The following is a 20799-nucleotide window of genomic DNA, read 5'->3' on the forward strand; positions in this document are numbered from 1 at the left end:
TTCTTTTCTCTGGTTCTGTTCCTCTACTGTGGTACAGCTCGCTGTTGATGCACCTGAGAGCTTCGTACTTGATGGCCAAGGCCATTATCGCCCATGTGCAACACCTGGACTGAGTTCCTCGTTCCAGTCCGGGATTATCTCAGCTGTTGTGGGGCGTTTAAGGACTGAATTAGCAGATGGAAGATTCTCTCGTTTTCTCACTCTAGCTCTTTGTTTTTCCTTCTCTCTCCTTTTTTTTTTTTTGGTCACTCTTTCTTACAAATAATCACCTCCCTGAGGAATTCTATTCTATCATTATCATCTTTCAGTAGTTTTATTTGTAACTGACACATACAAAAAGTACTATGTAGCGAGTTCCTTGTAAACTTTCAAACCATGTGTACCTTGTGCAATGTGCAAATCAGGGGGACCATGTCTATCTCCTGAAATATTTATTATTGCTGAAGGAGAGAAACATCCGAACTCTTTTCTTCTGACCTTTAAAAGAACACACAGGGTGTTATTTTTACCTGTAATCACGGAGCAATGCAATGGAACGCCAGGGACTATTCCCATTAGCGATTGCAGTGTTACACCTGCTGCTTAACCTCCGTCCATTTCCCCAGCCCCTCTTTCCTCCTGAGTCTCCGGCAGTCACCGTTCTACTCTCAGCTTCTTTGAGACAGACTTTCTAACAATTCACATATAAAGGTAGATGATGTAGCATTTGTGCTTCGTTTATTCTGTTTAGCGTAATGATCTCTGGTCCCATTTATAGAATTGTGCAGGACGAGATTTTGTTTTCAGTAGCCGGGTAGCATTCTATTGCATATGCACACCAAATTTTCTTTATCACGTCATCATTTTGCAACTCACAGTTTCCATGTTTTCAGCTATTGTGAATCCCGCTGCAATGGACGTACGGTTATAGCTGTCATTTTGGTAGACGGGATATATATCCAGTAATGTGATTTTAGGTCATATAGTGGTTTTGCTTTGTTTTCTGTATTTTTTTTGAGAAATTTTCTCATATTGTTCTTCACAAATGCCTGCAGTAACTGGGGCCGGGTCATGACAAACCAGGAGCCCTGATTTTTATCTGAGCCTGTCATTTGGGAAACAGGAGCCCAGATACAGGAAGCCTCATCTGCTGTCTTGCACTTTGTTGGTGAATGGAAAGTGAAGCTGAAAGTAGAGCTAGATTTGAATCTAGACACTCTGTGATGGCAGAGCGGCCTTGGAAGCAACACCTTAGCCTGTGCCTCAAATGTCCACTCCTAGCACAGACATATACTTCCAGATAATCATTTACAGTCAAATCTACAGTGTTTTAAAAACCTGCCATAGTTTCGTAAAGTTGCCTTATAAATAGTTTGCTTAAAAGTATGAGGATTTCTTTTCAAATACAGAAGTGCAATACACATTTTTTTAAAATTACATTTCTTTTGATCAGATGGACACTTCCGGGGTTGGCCTTGTGGCATAGCACATGAAGATGCCACCTGAGTTGTGTAATGCCTGCATCCCATGTCTGAGTACCTGCCTAAGTGCCACCTGCTGAGCTTCCTGATCCAGTGCCTTCTTATTGTGCTTAGGAGTTCAGCTGGTCATGGCCCACGTTGTGGAGCTCCTGCCACCTCTCTGAGAGACTGGGCTGGAGTTCAGAGCTCATGGCTTTGACCTGGCTCTGCCCATGTGGCCTTAGGAAAGTGAACCAGTGGATGATGGAAGATCTTTCTTTTTTTCCTTCTCTGTCATTCTCTCTTTTACACTCTCACTTTGTAGTTCGATGAAGGGGATATATAAATCTTACAGATATTTTAAAACAAAAGCAAATGAATAAGTAAACCTTTTAACAGTCTGTGGCTTGGTAATAGATTAGAACAGAATAGGATCAGTATCAAATGAGCTCTGGCCATTGTGGTCATTTGTAGAGTGAACAAGCAGGTGACAATCTCTCTCTCTCTCTGCCATTCAAGTAAATAAACACTAAAATAATAATAATAATACATTTGCACAAGCACCCAATTTAATGAAGAAATTGGGCTGGAAATACAGGTGTTTTCATCTGCCATCTCTAAACTTGCTTTATGTTTACAGATTTTGGAGTATTTGTTTTCAGTGTACGTCAATCTTCATACACTTAAAGAAGAGTCTTAGTTTTATCCTCCCTAATTTAAAAAACATTTTTTTCCCTTTCTTTTAATTAGATTGTTATCGTGGGAATGGAAAGAATTATATGGGCAATTTATCACAAACGAGATCTGGACTGACATGTTCCATGTGGGATAAGAATATGGAAGACTTGCATCGGTGTGTAGATCTTTTTGTTTCCCTATAGAGGATGGAGTGAAATCAGAAAGCATACCTATTCCTGTCTCTTTCTATTATTTTATATATCCAGCATAAGCTGATAAAACATTAGATTGACTTTTCTGTACAACTGCTCGTAACATTGACTCTTTTCGTAGCAAATGTCTAATTATGCAGCATATACACCATGTATTGTATGCATCATGTATCTTTATAAATTTTCTGTCTGCACTGTGTATCACATCAATGAAAAAAGGGGCACATCTTTGGTTTCACATTTGAGGAAGATACAGTCACTTGAAGGAGGCAACCGCATACCTTCCAGGGACAATGCATATTGAAGTCATGGATGTGATGTCATAGTGTGCATTCTATGATTATTATAGTCTCATCATTAGCTGTAGTTTGGAGAAATCAATGTGAATATATGCATATTTGTAGATACTTGGTTTATTCACTCAAGCTTTTTTATTACCAAAGCGCTTTGTGTTGGTTTGATCTTAATTTCACAAAATTAGAGGAATCTATTTGTGCTGGAAAAAAAAATCTCTACTTTCTAAGGCTAAAATTTGGCCAGTGTGTTCAGGGAAAGAAACCTCCATGATCACGGCACATGGGGTGTAAAAAACTTGCAGATGAAAAGAATTCACTCATGAATTTAAAGAAACAATGTGATTGAAATATGTTTTAATTTAATTTAAACCTGCTCTTTTATTTATTTAGAATTTTATTCATGTATTTCTTTTAAAGGCAGAGGGGGAGAGAGAGAGAGACAGAAAGAAAGAGAGAGAGAAAGAGAAAGAGAGAATGTCCCAACTACTGATTTACTTTCCAGCATACCCACAGCAACCAGAACATCATACACCCAGAACTCAAACTCTAAGAATCCAAGTGATTGCACCATCAACTCCTGTTTGCAGAGTGTGCATTAGCAGGGAGCTGGAGGAGAGACTCAACTCCAAGCTCAACATATGGCATACAGGTGTCCCAGTCACATTTTAATCCCCGTGCCAAATGCCCTCCTCACCCTGTTGTTGCAAAAGCCTCCTTTGGAAACACGCAGTGGCGAGTGGGGGCAGTCCTAGCTCTCATGGATTCTGTAACTATTATCCCCAAAACTCCCCATGCTGCCTTCCCCCCCCCCCACATCTGAAGCTTGAAATATTCTTGGCGGAAGGATTTATGACACATAAATCAGCCACAGCTACAGATATTGACTCCCCCACTCCTAACCCGCACTCTGCTAGGAATACCAGATCAAGGTGTACCAGCACACCATGGGAAATATGCAAGGGCTGTTCAAGCGTAGCAACTTGTAATTCACTGAGTTCAGCTTTGATGTTTGGAAATCAGTGCAAGTCATTGGAAGCAACTTGTATTCACAATAAGTGATTAAGTTGGAAAACAAACAATGCAAGCATGAAGGGCATGGTGGTTTGGGATGTTTCATTCTGGAAGTGCCATGGGACCATGTGGCATCAGAATAATTCTTTCGACTTTCTAGATTTCAGTGTGTGCACAGGTAGCATGGTAAAATCTTAAGATGCTGACGCACATTCAGGACCATTTGCTTGTACTATTGGGACAAGAACTTGTGTCTGGAAAAATAGCGCACATTCCTGTGCAGGATTTTTTTTTCTGATTGTATTTACAAGGACACATCAGTGAACTCAAATGTGTCAGTTAATAGGAACACGAAACAAACTCCGAAATACAGTTTTGAAACTGTGTAGGATGTCTACCTTCTCTGATTGAAGATAATCTAAATGCTCAGGCTACACGAAGCATCATGGCCTGAAAATACAGCATCTTGCTTTTCCTTTGTTGTAAATTTGAACACCAACTGCTACTTGATTTCTGTCTCAGGAAATCATATGACTATATGGCCGCTGAGATTTCAGAATTTAATTACATTATCATGTCCTTTCCAGTATCTCTTCTACATTTTTGGACTAATCCTGCTGGTGATAAGTCAATATGCCAATCACACGTGAAGAGATGCTTTGTACAGTTCTCTGCATCTCCTAATGTGTTTTTGCCATGTTCATCTTTGCCATATGTTCACTCTTTATGTCTGTGTTCAGAGAGATTGTTGTCATGCTATCATTAAATAGAAATAAAGGGATAAGACGTATCATAATGAAACACCTGCTGAGTGTAGAGCCATAATCGACTATTTGGGACCCCTATATTTTATATTGGAGTGCCAGCGGGAGTCACGGCTTATCCAACTTCCTGCACAATCAGCTGGCAAGGCAACTGGTGATGGGTTAAATGGTTAGGATGCCAGCCACGCACTTCAGAGGCCAAGGTGAGTTCTTGGCTCCTTATTCTGGCTTGGCCCAGCCTTGACTGCTGTAGCTATTTCAGGAGTGAGCCAGTGGATATGCGATTTCTTTTCTCTCTGTCATCACCTCTCTCTGTCACTTTCCTTTTGAAATTAATAATGAGATGAACACATCTGAAGAAAAGGAAGCAAGAACGCAAGAAAACAAGAGAGCGCTTCTAAATAGCAACCAAACAAAATGCAAACCAAGTAATGAAAATTTACATGGTATTGTGAATTTTGTGTCGTATCCACCAGGAAAGAAAAGGGTTGGCATGATGGTTTGTTATACAACAGTGTCTCCTGGGTGCCCTAAGTGGCTTGTGATGCTCAGAGCTTGTTCTTTCTGCAGCCATATCTTCTGGGAGCCAGATGCCAGTAAGCTGACCAAGAATTACTGCCGGAATCCCGACGATGATGCCCACGGCCCCTGGTGCTACACAGGGAACCCTCTGATCCCTTGGGATTATTGCCCTCTTTCCCGCTGTAAGTACACACCGCGCTGAGTGTCATTTGGCATATATTAAAGGTGCTGTGTCTCCTTTAGAACGATAACTTAATCAGAAAAATAAATAATATAGGACGTTTGGCATTGATCCCAAACGAGGATGCTCTCCAGATAACACACACACACACACGCACGCACACCACACACAGTCTGTATCCCTCTTCTGCCTTCCAGAAAAGAAAGAATTTTACTGATATTTAAAGCAAATGTTCTCCTCTAAGAAAGAATCCTGTTTGCAATCCAGAAGCAATTATTGACCCGAGTTACTGACACCATCAGGCTAGAAAAAACTGTCTAGCCCCATCAGACCTCATCAGACCTTGGGCTTCTAGTGCAGCTTTGAATATAGCATAACTCTCAGCCAGTCTCTGCTAAGAATCTTCCAAGATGATCAGAAACACATTACAAATTCTCTCTGGAAATCACATTGGAGATTGTATCAAAGATACCAGAAATATTCGTAAGGAGCGCAAACTTTTAGCCTCCACTCTCTCGACATTCGATTGGCTAATTTGATATGTCAGGAGAGATTATGTTAACGCAGCGGAGGGCATTGCTAATGTCACTTGCGTAGCCACGGTATGCTAAGTGACAATTCCTTTTTCCAAATTACAACCATCAAAAATATCTCCAGAACCACGGACGCGCATGGCAGTATGCCCTCAATGAATATACGTACTTTCAATTTGGTAAGACTCTCTTATGTCCTGTGAGGCAAGCCAGGAGCCAGCCACTTGAGCATGACCGCAAAGTCATCGTCATAAAAAAAGAAATGGACATGCCAGTTCCTCTGATCGAATCCCTGGATGCCATACCCACGCACGGAATTATCACGCTGTACTTCCTATATAGAAGCTGTTATATGTCCATTAAAACTAAATAAGACAAAAGCACTCGGCTGCAGAAATGCTCATTATTAAAAAAAAAAATGTAAACCTGTGCCCAAATTTTCCATCATTCTGGTCAAATGAACAAGGTGGTTTCTGTCACAATAAGAAAAATGCTAACTAGTCATGTTTCATCCAATTGCAGCATGAAAAGGAAAAAGAGTTGCATATGGTGTTGACCCAGCATGCCCTTGATTAAGACTTAGAACTGCTCAACCTGTTTCTAAAAGCTTAGAAATTCTTTACAACAAAATACAATTCAGCATCCATAGTTGCAAAGAAACGCTATTTCCTATTATATTTTCATATCATACGGTATGATCATATCCTTTCAATTTAATTAATGTTTTTTCCCCCTAATATTGTGTCTCTTTTCCCATATTAAAGTTGCGTAGATTCTAATAATGTGCTCTCCGGGAAAATATCTTCCATGTTTGATGATAAAATCAACAAGCGGGCTTTGCTTCCCAGAGAATGTCGTCCACAAAGGTTAAGGATTAAAATCTTACATTTTCTCAATGTTAGCTTTGCTGCGGCAATATTTTTGTGAGGTCTCTATAACTGAGGAGCTTGAAACAAATCTTTTAGAAGTCAACAGGATAAAGACAGCAATCACAGGCTAGGGAGGAAAAAGGGAGTGAAGAATGAGGAAAGGGTGGTTAGCAGATACTAAGGGAAAGAGCAATGCAAAAAACTTTGTATTGCATGGTAGAGGGGAAATTGATAATGCTAATATTATTCTGTTTAAAAGTGAGATCTTGAAAGATAGGTTTATAAATGTCTTCATAATTCCAGTATGCATCAAAACATCATATGACATCCTACAGATGCTTGCAACTTTTATGTGTCTGCTAAACATTTTTAACAACAATTTTATTAAGATGCACTTATTTTTATTGGAAAGACAGATATACAGACAGGAGGAGAGACAGAGAGGAAGATCTTCCGTCTGTTGATTCATTCCCCAAGCCGCTGCAATGGCACGAGCTCAGCCGATCCAAAGCCAAGAACCTGGAGCCTCTTCCTGGTCTCCCATGTAGGTGCAGGATCCGAAGGCTTTGGGTCATCCTTGATAGCTTTCCCAGGCCACAAGCAGGGAGCTGGATGGGAAGCGGGGCTGCCAGGATCAGAACTGGTGCCCATATGGAATTCTGGCACATTCAAGGAGAGTACTTTAACCGCTAGGCCACCATATTGGGCTCCTTTAATAACGAATTTAAGCCAACAAGTAATAAACATTCACCGAATATACAATGAGGGTAGGCAGGCATTTGTCCCAAGAGAGAAGACTCTGCTTGGGCCAAGAACATTCCACAACAAGAGACAGGGTTTGACTTCCAGCTCTGCTTCCATTTCCAGCTCCGCTTCCACTTCCAGCTCCGCTTCCACTTCCAGCTGTCTGTTAACACACATCCTTGGGCCAGCAGATGATAACCAAAGATTTGACTCCTTGCTACCAATGCGAGTAACTCAGATTGAGTTTGAGCACTAGGTTTCAGAGCCAGGCCCAGCCTTGGTGATTGTAGGTTTTGTGGGGCATGAACCACTGGCTGGAACAACTCTGTCTTTGACTCTATGCCATTTAAATAAAACAAAAACTAACAAACAAACAAGTCCTCCAAAGAATGTGCAGTGATGTAATAAGAAAGGGAGAGAAGTTGGTTATCTGGCTTTTAAACATATTACTTTCCCTACAGAATTCCTGATTTGGAAAAGAATCACAGTTGCCCAATCTAGCTTGTGGAGAGAGTAAAATTTCTGTTGAACCTCAGGACAATGTGATTTGGTTCTTAAACTCAAGGAACACAGATTTTACGATTTCGAAGTTCTCAAAAAACTTTCCCACTAGTATTTTAAAACTGAAAGTCAGTAATGTGCTGTTGAAAGAGTTTAGAGTGTTGCTAGTATTTGATTAATTGCTATTGCAGATAACTCATTTTTATTTCGATGTATATCAAACATTAATTCCAATACATATTTTTGCACTGTCATTTTGCAACCAGTATTTATAGTCAGGATTTATTTAGGCTTTTCTTCCTGGTGAAAGGCTACTAAAATTTATCTTTAGGAGTTTGGAGTTCTTATCATTTATTTAACTGTGACAACTCTATTAACCATCTCCACACTGTACCTTTCTTTTACAAAAGATGCCTTCCTATTTTTCTAGAATATTTATACATTAACATATATTTTCAAGTATGCCAAATAAAATTAAAAGTGCCTATGTATGTTTACATAAATACTGAATTCTTCCTGTGTCTTAGAAATCTTTAGTGTTAACTTCTGAGACTACGGTGCTTAAGAGCTTCGACTCAAACTTTCTGAGAAAGAATTCCAGCTCACTAACTCTGTAACTGTCTTAGGCAAGTCACTTAGCCTACTGAAGATTCTTTTTCTGTTTTCATCTTAAGTTGTACAACGGAAATATCAGCTATTAAGGATAGCGCTATTGCATAAGATTAAGCACTAAAAAACTTAACTTCTGTTGCTATTTCCATTTATCCATAAGTTTGTAATCTTATTGAGCTGTTTTGTATGTAAAGTCCTATATCATATACTATGCCCTTATTTGAAAGGCAGGGTGAGGAAGAGGAGAGAGATGGGAAGAGATTGGCAGAGAGAGAGAGACAGAGAGAGGGAGAAAGACATAGAGAGAGACGTAGAGAGAGACACAGAGAGAGAGAGACACAGAGAGAGAGAGACAGAGAGAGAATCTTACCCAAGCACTGTTTTGCTCTCAAATGACCACAACAGCCAGGCCAAAGAGAGCAGTAGCAACTCCATGCAGATCTTTCCTTGGATAATAGAGGCCCCAGCACTTGGGTCATCTTCTGTTGCCTCCCAGGTTCAGGGAGCTGAATGGGAAATGCAGCAGCCAGAACTCCAACTAAGCATACCTGCTGATACTCAATGCCAGTGTTACATTGCTCTGGCTTAGAGCTGGATCGCAACACTGGCTTCAGGCACCAAGGAATACAATGATGTGAACAATCACAGAGTGATGGAACCTTTTCATATAAATATATGGAAGGGAACGTAGATGTTTGCGTGGAGAAAAATGTTATTCGTAAGATTTAAACTTGAGTCCAACCCCAAGAATATCGTAAAAATGTTTTTATGTTTTCAGAAATACGCATGTTTATTTTTGATATTAAACAGATATTCACACACACACACACTCCACACTCACACACACCTATGCTTTGCCATAGATAAAACTTTTGTCATTGATGCGATTCCCTTTCCCAAATTTCAGCTGCACCAGATATCATATTTACATCACATTTTTTTAATCTATAGAATGTGACCATGATGGTGCAGAAAATAACACAAGGAAAATGAAATGTGTTAGTGATACCATAAGTATCTATAAAGTAGATATTTCAAGTTTCATTCAAGTGCATACCAGAATAATATAGAGTGCTTTGTCAAAATTCCAGATTTATTCAGAAACCTAGGTTTTCTGGAAACTTGAGCATAAATAAAAGCCCTTTTGAAAGCAAATATTAACTCTTCTGTATCCCGTAACTGCTAAGCAAGCCTACATAAAGAATCTGACTTAAGAATCCATGCACGTGACTATTGCTGGTTGATTCGAGTCCAGGGCATTGATGGGATTCGCGGCCAGCTGAGTGTGGACAGTCCCCGCCTCAACTCTGTGCCCCCAGTTCTGTACAGGCAGACAATTCACTCCAGGAAATGTCTTGCACCTCAGCTTTCACTATATAAAATGTTTCCCAGTCCTAGCATCGTCCGAGCCTTTCTCTTTTAGTTGCACATGAACAAGGGGTAGGCTGTGGGGCTTTAGAACTCTTGTGCAGTTTCCACTCTTTTCCTCTTCTTCTTCGTTTTCCATCAGTGACACTGATTTCTTTGCAGACATTTCTGCAGTGTGTCCAGTTTCTATTGTCCTCCATCAACTGAAAATAAAAATACTGAGCATTAAATCCATTTGCTGAAACTCCTGCTTGGCACAATCTTGAGTTTGTTAGCCGAAAAGATATCTTCTTGCTGCTAGCCAGGTGACTCTGACCACCGTCTGGTACGCAGTCACGCACAAAGACCCGAGTACCCAAACATAGGGCTCTCTCCTCATATAATCCTAACAGGCACATTCTTAGAATGTTGTCCATTCTAGTACAAAATTACTAAGACTATATTTCAGATTTTCATAAGACATCAACCATATTTATATAAGTGGCCCAAATTCAGGAAAAGCGGAGCTTCAACACATTTATTTTATAGTACAAACGTCTGTATGTGAAGCATGTAAATGTTTGCATATTTATTTTTACAGGCGAAGGCGATACTTCTCCCACGATAGTTAATTTAGATCGTAAGTAACCTTCACAACTTGAATCTATGGGTGCCGGGAAAGACGTTTTCTTTGTGAAAAAAAAAATAGCTGTTGACTCCTGTCATAAGGATGAATTGAGGCATTTTCAGCTAAACATGGCTGAGTGCTATGTGTGGATGATGTCATGTTTCTTAAGGCGAGCTCACACTGGATAACAGAATTCAATTCTATATCAGAAATGTGTCAGTTGTGACCAATACCTAGGACTGTGAAAGAAGCCTTTGCATTTACTTATCATTGAAGGTGCAGCAGAGAGAACCTACCACCTTTATCTATGCCATCCTTCAAAGGAATCAGGGAGTTAGAGACAGAATGAAAACTTGCCAGCAGACTGGGGTGCTACTGGATCCTTTTCTCTGCTTTCTCTTTGAAGTTCTTTGCATGACTGGAAGTCTGTTGGGCAAAGAATTGTATCATCTAAGAGGTTCCGGTAATCCTCTAGTGAAGAATCTTGTGGGAGAGATTTGGTTTTGATCCTCACTTGCTTTTTTGGGGATGAAGGATGGTACTCAAAGAGTACCTGCTGTGCCCCATGGGGGCTGAGGGAGCAGTGGAAATCCCTTCTAGTTTGTGGGCAGAGGTAGAGACAAAGTGAGATGAGCCTCTGGAGGAATCTAGATACTACTCTGAATAAGTTTGCACCATGTCATCGGATAAATGGTTTCGATGCACTAGCTATGTAAACGGAGCACAATATTTATCAATCTAAAGCTGGTACTGCATTTCAATATAATCGTATTCCTACTGTGTAAATTCGGAAGTAACAACAGATTTTCCACCTCAGGCTATCGGTTTCTATTAACATTTAGAAATAGCTACTACGAATGATTATCACTTTATGTTGAGGATGCTCAGGCAGGTACAACATCAGCTTGAAGCTTGAGAATTTGTTCTTAGTGCACTGTGCCCAAAGCCACTTGTCATTCTCACAGCATTCCTGTTTGCCCTGAGTTGATTCGTTTTCACGTGTCACTCGCTAACAGAAGAATGAGAATGGCACGTCTGTGGCTTGATGTGGCACTGTGGTTACGTAACATCCGCTCTGTCCTAACTGCTCTTCAGATGGTGTTAGAGTATTTTGTTTCGTCTGGCTGGGGTCGCATTGAAGCAGCCAGAGACATGTTGCATCTCAAAATGCTGTGTGCGGTTCTCGTTTCAGATCCTGTGATATCTTGTGCCAAAACAAAGCAGTTGCGAGTTGTCAATGGGATTCCAACTAGAACAAATGTGGGATGGATGGTTAGTTTGAAACACAGGTAATTATTCCTGCCTGTTTTGGTGTTTACAAAAGCCCTGGATCTGTTGCCCCTGACTCTTATTCCAAGGGATGCCCTGGTTCTTACTGAGAGGAGACAGCTAGCCAGAGGACTGTCACGTACCTTAATGTCACCGCTATGGTTCTCGTGTATGTTCTATTCATTTTCAATCTAGGATATCATGGCTTCATTTTTATCGTGTTTAAGTATGATCAAATCACAGACCTTGTATTTATTTTTAACTTCTGATTTTCCCTGGTCATTCCAATGAAAGATGGCAATTTTTCATTCTAAGGCATTCGTTACGAAAAATGTTAGCAATCTATTATTAATACCTGCAAGGGCTTGACATTATGGTAGCTAGTTTAGACAAAAGTATCTTAACATGTCTAGGTCCCAGCGTTTCTGAAAATCAGTGACAGGTATGGACGTGCGGCTTAGCAGTTAAGACAGTGGCCAGGCTGCTCGCACCCAACACCTGGTTGCCTGGGTTCAAGGCCCGGCTCCTGCTTCTCGATCCATCTTGCTTATGAAGAGACACTTGATGGCTCCAGTGATGGGCCTCATTGCAGCTCCTGGATCCCACGCCTGCCCATTTGTGAGCATCTATGTAGGAATACAGCAACTAAGGAGTTGTTTCTCTTTTTCTCTCTCCCTCCGTTCTCTCTCTTTTGTGTCTCTCTATTGCTCAATAATTTAAAAAATATAATCAATAGCAGGTTTCACATAAAACCATTTTGAAAGTAAAACTGTGATTCGGAAGTTAAGTAACGATGCTGTAAGAATCAGATACAAAGAGACCGGTGCAATAGCTTAGTGGCTAAATTCTTGCCTTGAGAGCACCGGGATCCCATATGGGTGCCCGTTCATGTCCTGGCTGCTCCATTTCCCACCCATCTCCCTGTTTTGGAAAGCAGGAGAAGATGGCCTAAAGCCTTTGGGACCCAGCATTCACGTAGAAGCTCCTGGCTTCAGATCAGCTCAGTCCGTGCTGCTGGGAATACTTAGGGAGTGAACCAGCAGGCACAAGATCTTCCTCTCTGTGTGGTTTTATATATATAGTTATATTTTGGGTACACACACCCAGATGTATATAGCTATATATATCTCATAACTTCTTTATATAACTTCCAAATGCACCTGAATTCCTGCTACATTTTTGCTTGTGTTCTGGATATCCCATATTTCTCCAAGTGCTGTTGTTTCCACTACATGCTGTAGCCTACACTCTCAACATTTTATGCCTAAACATTGCCTTCATCTTCAGAGTCCCAGGTATTGATTTTTTTTTTTTACTTATTTATTTAAATCCCCATTAAAAACGCATTCGTTTCTAGGAGCGGCAGAAAGACACAAACACGCAGAGATGCAGAGAGAGTTGCTATTCACAGATTCACTCACCCAATACTTACAACAGCCTGGCTTGGGCCAGCATGAAATCAGCCCCTGAGAACTGAGTTTCCTGGCTGCATTGGTGTTAGGAGAGAGCTGAAATCAACAATAGAGTTTAACACATCCTAAAATGGGATGCAGGTGGCCCAACCTGTGTCTTACCAATATCCACTGCAACTTGCATATTTCTTCTTGCAGTTAACTCTTTATCCCATCACCCTTAGTCCTCCAGAATAAAGTAGATAATTGAAGTCACCATGTTATCCAAATGGAATAGCAACAATTGAAACCGAAGTGCATACTTTCTGGCAAATGTGGAGTTTATATTCTTGAATGCACAGGATTTTAGAGGGTGCCAAGCGTTGTAGGAAATAGTATAATGACCTCCTTCCATACATTCTTCTCTCAGGAAATTACTTGAAAGGTTTCATAAATATTTATCTAATAATTATAGCTTAACTGTCCTAGGAATATGGTACTGAAATAGAATTGGGAAGCTAACCAGAATATTAAACCTGATTGGATAAAAAAACTAGACACAAATAAAGAATAAAGGATTGGGAGTGTTTAATTTCCTTTTTTTGTAGAAAATATACTTTATTATGGAAATTCAATAAAGTTCAAAAAATGTAATTTTCCTTATTACATAATTCTTTTTTAAGAATCCACATCTGTGAGTTGTGATTTTTTTTCTTAGCCCCAAGAAACAAAGCCTTTACTTTGTTTTTCTCCTTATATTTAATTGAGAAACACATACACATATACACAGAGATAGAAACAGGGAGAGACAGATAGACAGAGAAAAGCAAAATAGAGAGATCTTCTATCTGCTGGTTGACTACCCAAGTGCCCTCAAGGACTGTGATGCTAAAGCCGGGAACCGGGCACTCAATCCACTCATCCCACGCGGGTAGTAGGGATGCTGAAATCTGGAAGAACGCCAAAGTTTGCCAGCGTGTGCCTCATCAGGAAGCTAAGAGGCAGGAGCTGGACCTGGGCAATATTCAGGCCCACAGCTGTTGCAGTAGGCATGCCAGCTTCTAGGCCCACTGAACCATAATTCTGCATTTTTGACATTAGAGGAAGGATTCTCAAATCAAGGCGTATCCTTGATTTGTCCCCATTCTTAGGAAAGCAGGAATGACAGCCCCCAATCTTTTCTCCCTCCCCAACCCACTGGAGAGCTATATACTTCAATTTGTGTTGTCTTTAAAAATCCCAGTTCTTTAATAACAACAGCTGTTTAGTTCTTATTCCAAAAAAAAAACACAACATATTGAGTGGAAAGGAAATTAAAAGCCAATCTATACTCTTATCCTCCTGTGTGGTAAAAGTCATAAATATTTGTGGGCTCGGTCTGGGAAACTTCCATGACCCTCTGAGCACTGAACAGCTGTACTCCTTGGAAATGTAAGTTGTGAAAACATGTCCTTTTTCCAAGAAAGTATGAATTTAGAGATCTGGGGTATCAGCAAATATGTGTCCTAGAACTTGTTATTCTCCATAAACATTTTATGGAATTCCCTTTGATGATTTGCCTTCCATGTATAAATGAAACATTATATTGCTGATGCTACATGGAATAAAGAATTTGATTCAAGCTCAGCTGTATTTTAACATTGAAATATAAATTCAGGCTAGGAAAAGAACAATCCAGAAACAGAACAATATGTAGCTACCACTGAATGGTTTCTGGGGTTTTACTAAGAGGTTAAATTTGCATTTCTTATAGCCAAATGCTGAATTTAAAGCAAGCCCAGGCGATTATATTTTTCTTTGTACTTTTCCTAGGTCTGTAGCATATGTTTTCTCTTACAAAGCTAGATGTACGTGTGTCAGCAACGGACAACAGTGCATGAATATGGGGTCTTTCATACAGAAGTAAAGTTGATCTCGGAAGATGATGATCACGACGTGAGAAAAGTATTTGCTGCAATGACCAAACACTTTTAAGAACAGGATGACTGCTCCACTGGGTGGACGTTTATGTGTTCCTTTCCAGTCTATTCATGTTTGGCAACCAGAGTCACAGCTTTTGCATGAATTGGCCACTCTTGCTGCCCATCGTTTGCTCATTTCTCTTTCCTCTTTCCCCTAGAAATAAACATATTTGTGGAGGATCTTTGATAAAAGAAAGCTGGGTGCTCACTGCGAGACAATGCTTCCCTTCCAGGTCAGGTGATCTTGAAAGTACTATTTGCTTGGGACAAATTTGATGGTTACATTTAATCTTAAAATGTATGTTCTTTTTATAGCGATTCAACAGCAGTGGGGTGGGGGGCGCTGGTGAATGCAATCATTTCTTTTTCAAATTGATTTTAATAGTATTGACTTCTTTGGACTTTTCATACTGGGGAATATCTTATCTTTTTTGTGATCAGAGCCTATGACCCTTACAGTAAAGAACTGGTTACATTCTAGATTCATCTATGGCTTCACCTCCCACACGCACTGTGCCAGGATAGAACGCTGTCAGAATTATCCACTGTCTTCTCCCAGTCCTTGCCCCTCTTTTCCAACGTATGGTCAACCCACAAAAATGAGCTTGCATAAGCTAACTCCCTGCTTCTCATCAAGTTGAGTTTGATTTTTGTCCGTGTTAAACTTCAGCCTTTTTGAATGCAGCAGATATATGAATCATAGAGACAGAACAGTATGTGCACTAAGTTATAAATCAGGTGAGGATTTTTCACAAGTGACTCACACTCTAAGAAGCACAGCCAAGAGCGGGGTTGAGTCCCTAGAGACATCTTTTGATCTGGTCTTACGAGCAAATGTAATGAAGCAGAGATGCGAATAACGCTACACAATTTGTAATTAGGTATTTACATTGTCATTGTTATTCTTCCCCAGAAACAAAGACTTGAAGGATTACGAAGCATGGCTGGGAATTCACGATGTCCATGGAAGGGGCGATGAGAAGCGTAGGCAGGTTCTCAATGTCTCCCAGCTGGTGTACGGGCCGGAAGGATCCGACCTGGTTTTACTGAAGCTTGCGAGGTGGGTTCCTATGGAACCATTTTCTGACTCAAGCTGGATTAGAATCATTAAAGTTGTTTCTTTAGCTATATGAAAATTCTTTCCCACTGGCCTAGATGTTCTGGAGGCGTGGGTACCATCTCCGGTACATATATGTGTATGTGTGTGCATTTGGATATGTTGCACTTAAAACAATTTCGAATTTGGCTACGTGAAGTTGGGCCAATGCTCTGATCAGCCTGTTTTGAAACTGAAATATCGTGTGTAATTCTGTGATGACTTTCAAATGAAGAACACTCATCTTTAAGAATACAGCTGAGGGCCCGGCGCGGTGGCGCAAGTGGTTAAAGGTCCTCGCCTTGCACGCCCGGGATCCCATATGGGCGCCGGTTCTAATCCCGGCAGCCCCGCTTCCCTTCCAGCTCCCTGCCTGTGGCCTGGGAAAGCAGTCGAGGATGGCCCAAAGCTTTGGGACCCTGCACCCACGTGGGAGACCCAGAAGAGGCTCCTGGCTTCGGATCGGCATAGTATCGGCCCGTTGCGCTCACTTGGGGAGTGAATCATCGGACGGAAGATCTTCCTCTCTGTCTCTCCTCTCTGTATATCCGCCTTTCCAATGAAAAAATAATAAAAATAAATCTTTAAAAAAAAAAAAAAAAAAGAATACAGCTGAACGCTTACCCGATAAATGACTCACTTTTCTATGACTTACTCCATATTTCTTCTCTGTCTATTAGATATTTCTTCCCACTTTTTTTCTTCTTTTTTTAGAAGCAAGGCGCTTTTCTAAATAGGTTAAACACGAGCACTATGATCTAAATGCTAATTTTCCTCGAATTCGTTTGAGGTTACTGATGGGTTTTACTCTCTCTCTTTCAGGCCTGCCATCCTGGATGATTTTGTTAGTACAATTGATCTACCAAATTATGGATGCACAATTCCTGAAAAGACCGCTTGCAGTGTGTATGGCTGGGGCTACACCGGATGTAAGCTGGTTGGAAAGCGTGAAGCGATTTCTCTATTGTCATCCTGTCTGCGTGCTCATTAACCGTGTCTGTTTTTGCGCCTATCCAGTAATCAACTCTGATGACCTGCTGCGAGTGGCTCATCTCTACATCATGGGGAATGACAAATGCACACAGCAGCATCAAGGCAAAGTGACTCTCAAGGAGTCTGAGATATGCGCTGGCGCCGAGAAGATTGGCTCAGGACCCTGTGAGGTACAACAGAAGTTCCTTAAGCAATAGCCAGTGATTGATAGTGTAACACCACATGCTTTTTAAATTTTTCTGCATATGTATTTTTCCCAGGTCAACATAAGCATATCCTCAATTTTGTTTTAAAATTTATTGATTTATTGGAAAGTTAGATACACAGAGAGGAGGAGAGACAGAGAGGAAGATCTTCCGTCCGATGATTCAGTCCCCAAGTGAGCGCAACAGTTGATGCTATGCCGATCTGAAGCCAGGAGCCAGGAACTTCTTCCGGGTCTCCCACACAGGAGCAGGATCCCAAGGCTTTTGGGCCATCCTCGACTGCTTTCCCAGGCCACAAACAGGGAGCTGGATGGGAAGTGGACCTGCCAGGATTAGAACCTGTGCCCATACGGGATCCCAGGCGGTCGCATTCAACCCATACATTATTCGCTGAAAATTGATGCCTTTCGTTTTGCAAAGGACATTAACCCGATAAACCACAGCCCTGAGGGAAAGCCGTCCAAATTAAAAATATCCAACTCCATTTTTTATACGAACTCGCATTTTTTGTGACATTTTTCTCAATTTATCTGATTGTTTCCCCCCAAATTCTCCCTAAGTGATCCGCGTTAACGGTGTTGCTAAAATATACATGCCTCGTTGTAAGCTTTGCAACATGTTTTTGGCTAAGTTGGCGTTTGTGGCAGTATCCAAAAGAACTCTCTTTAGAAAAAAAAACAAAAAGAAAACTAAACTAAAGGTCAAAGATTGTTGACTGGAAGAATTTGGGATATTTTGCTTTGTTAGGCAACCGTTCTTTCAACTTGGCAGCGTTCCTATCGCAATTTTACATAGACAAGCTGTTAAGCGGTTATTTTAGACGCATTTTGGACGGAAGAGACTTGCTCTGCAGGCCTTGGAGATGCGGGCTTGTGGGATTGAAGGACAGCAAGGCATGAGGCAACAAATAAAAAAAAAAACAAGCATGGCTCTTGGAAGGGTGTGTAAGTGAACGATTGAGACCTGGGGCATCGCAGGTGTCAAATGCATGCTCTGAGGTTTTTATTTCTGCTAAGGAAATATTGAGTGAGCTACGTTGTCAAAAAATGACTTTGAAATGCCACTGTTAGATTTTGTGTGTATAAACGCTTTCAAATCTGATGTCCTTCTGGCAAAAGACTTATGAAGGTGAAGATTCTACCATGAAAACATTTTTAAAAAAGTACATTTTGAGAGGGAGAGAAAGGCAGAGAAATCCATCACGTCTCGTGAGCGATGATGTTTCTGCTGCGTAGATGTTTCTCTCTGGCTGCACAGAATCTTGCCACAACTTCCGGGAAGGTCGGGTGCTTATCCGAGCTTCTGTGAAGTTACCAAAAAAGCAACTAGACAGTCACTTCACAGAAATAGCTTTTTGGGGCCTGGTGCGGTAGCCTAGCAGCTAAAGATCTAACCTCGAATGTGCCAGGATCCCATAAGGGTGCTGGTTTGTGTCCCAGTGGCCCCGCTTGTGGCCTGACAAAGCAGTCAAGGCTGGCCCAAAGCCTTGGGACCCTGCACCCACGAGGGGGTCCAGAAAGAGGCTCCAGGCTCCTGGATTTGGATGGACGTAGCTCCAGCCGTTTCGGCCAACTTGGGGGGGGGGGGTGAATCAACAGACAGAAGATTTTCCTTTTTGTCTCTGCTGCTTTCTGTGTATCTGACTTTCCGATGAAGATGCAATGAATCTTCTCAGAAAGAAACAGCTTTTTGTCGGGTTTACTATGCACGCCAACTCAGCTTCCTTACTTCACCATTTTCGTGGTTTTTACCTTTGTCCACAAGACTGGCTTTCAGATCTATTCTCTCACTTCTCAAAAAAATACTCAAAACATTTTCTATAGCACCTGACTCTCCTGTTTCAAGTTAGGCGTTGAAAGAGAATCTTACCCAATGCTTGTGCCCTAACAACAGCCTCGCACTCGGTGAGTCTCTGAAGTGAGTGGTACTGGGCGCTCTCATGTTCGGCCACTCGGCCACTCCTGCACCTGCTGGTGATGCGGTGAGGCGTGGTTCCTGCACAGGCTGTGAGACAGAGCACTTCCGCTTTGCTGTGCGATGCCAGGCTTTATCATCTCCACCTTGATTTTTTTTTTTTTTTCTCATCAAGAAGTGTTGATGGTTCTCTTCTTTCCACAATGATTTTTTTTTTTTTTTGGCAAAGGTTGGGATGTTTGTTTCCCTGATGGGGAGACATTCCAATGGTCCCGAGTATTCTTGTTCATTGCAGGAAACCAAAAGCGCTTGTTGCAGTTTTAGGAAACTATATGCTCTTTGGAAGAGGTATGACAGAGCTGCAATGATGATATGTGTAACAATATATATACTTACACATACTGTTGGTGCGATGGTGTCGCCTGCCACAAGAGAGGGATTCCGTGACATGAAGTTGTACTTCAGAAAGCAAGTAAATACACTAGCTACTTGCACCATCAGCCAATGGAAGAGCATTCATTGCCAGGAAAAACACTTTTATTTTATTAACAGTAAGGTTTTTTACAGTCGTTAAAATTACCTGGGACAGGGTTAGGGGAGGGAACTGGAGTAGGCGTTCAGTCGTTAAAACTATGCTGTTACAAAGGAATTTGTCCATTTGCTACAGTTTCCATAGTTCCGATGTTTGACATAGTTTGAGCATCAGAAGAGTAAAATAAATATGAAAGCTGCCTTTTTAGTGATATCAATGGTTAGATGTTAATTTTTAGTTCTTGCCCAATAAAACCAAGGACATTTTATGGTTGATTATTATTATTATTATTATTATTTTTTTTTTTTTGGAAAAGGCAAGTACTTCTTAAGTGACTACCACAGATAATATAGCACTTTAAACTTTTTGCCTGTTGGCAGACTCGGTAGAACAAAGTTTAGCACAGCGATTTGAATCTCTGCTCGTCTCAGTTGCCCTTATTCCTTTTCATATCCGTTCGTCGCTGAAATACAAGTCAGTATAAGATAAAGCTGCTGAATTAGTCTTTCTATTTCTAAAACCTTAGTTTGTTCTGATTGCATGGCTCCTCTTCTAGGGGGATTACGGCGGCCCACTTGTTTGTGAACAACATAAAATGAGATTGGTTCTTGGCGTCATCGTCCCTGGTCGTGGTTGTGCCGTTCCAAATCGTCCGGGTATCTTTGTCCGAGTCGCCTATTACGCAAAGTGGATACACAAAATTCTATTAACGTATAAGGTGCCACAGCCATAGCTGAAGTGTGTCTGAGGCGTCCAGCAACACAGCTCTCTTTCCACGAGCATTGCAGAGGCCATGGAATGAAAGAGTCACAACAATCCTACAACAACTACTTGAGTGTCATGTTTGTTAACATACTCTTTAATATATATATATGTATGTGTATATATATGGATTTTTTTGTTTTGTTTATCAGTGTTATTTTGTAAATGTTGAAGTGAATTAAGGTACACGGAAGTGCAGTAACACATCTCCTGAAGATACTTGAATGGAATTTTTTTAAAAAAAAAAATAAGCAAAGTTATCATTGTTGGATGATAAAGGGTTTAATGAGAAAGATTTATCTCTCTACACTGCTTACCAAGGTTAGCTTCTTAATCAC

The 20799-nt window shown here is 40.9% G+C and overlaps 1 protein-coding gene across 4 annotated transcripts in view; it reads left to right on the forward strand.

Annotated features, from left to right (window-relative positions):
* HGF (hepatocyte growth factor) overlaps nucleotides 1-20566 on the forward strand; it is a 63102-nt gene extending 42536 nt beyond the window's left edge. For 2 of the 4 annotated variants that reach the window (XM_040971051.1, XM_040971059.1), the window contains exons 10-18: nucleotides 2190-2292; nucleotides 4971-5104; nucleotides 10311-10349; nucleotides 11530-11626; nucleotides 15117-15191; nucleotides 15872-16018; nucleotides 16877-16983; nucleotides 17072-17217; nucleotides 20256-20566. In XM_040971051.1, coding sequence (XP_040826985.1) covers nucleotides 2190-2292; nucleotides 4971-5104; nucleotides 10311-10349; nucleotides 11530-11626; nucleotides 15117-15191; nucleotides 15872-16018; nucleotides 16877-16983; nucleotides 17072-17217; nucleotides 20256-20432 — 1025 coding nt within the window. In that variant the 3' untranslated portion in view covers nucleotides 20433-20566. Of the gene's footprint in view, nucleotides 1-2189; nucleotides 2293-4970; nucleotides 5105-10310; nucleotides 10350-11529; nucleotides 11627-15116; nucleotides 15197-15871; nucleotides 16019-16876; nucleotides 16984-17071; nucleotides 17218-20255 lie in introns of all 4 variants that reach the window. The other 2 variants (XM_040971068.1, XM_040971077.1) reach the window with 1 other exon arrangement.
* Nucleotides 20567-20799: the final 233 nt, after the last annotated feature.

The sequence above is a fragment of the Ochotona curzoniae genome, unplaced genomic scaffold (genome assembly GCF_017591425.1).
Source record: "Ochotona curzoniae isolate NIBS_2020 unplaced genomic scaffold, NIBS_Ocur_1.0 contig_21, whole genome shotgun sequence".
NCBI classification, from domain to species: domain Eukaryota; kingdom Metazoa; phylum Chordata; class Mammalia; order Lagomorpha; family Ochotonidae; genus Ochotona; species Ochotona curzoniae.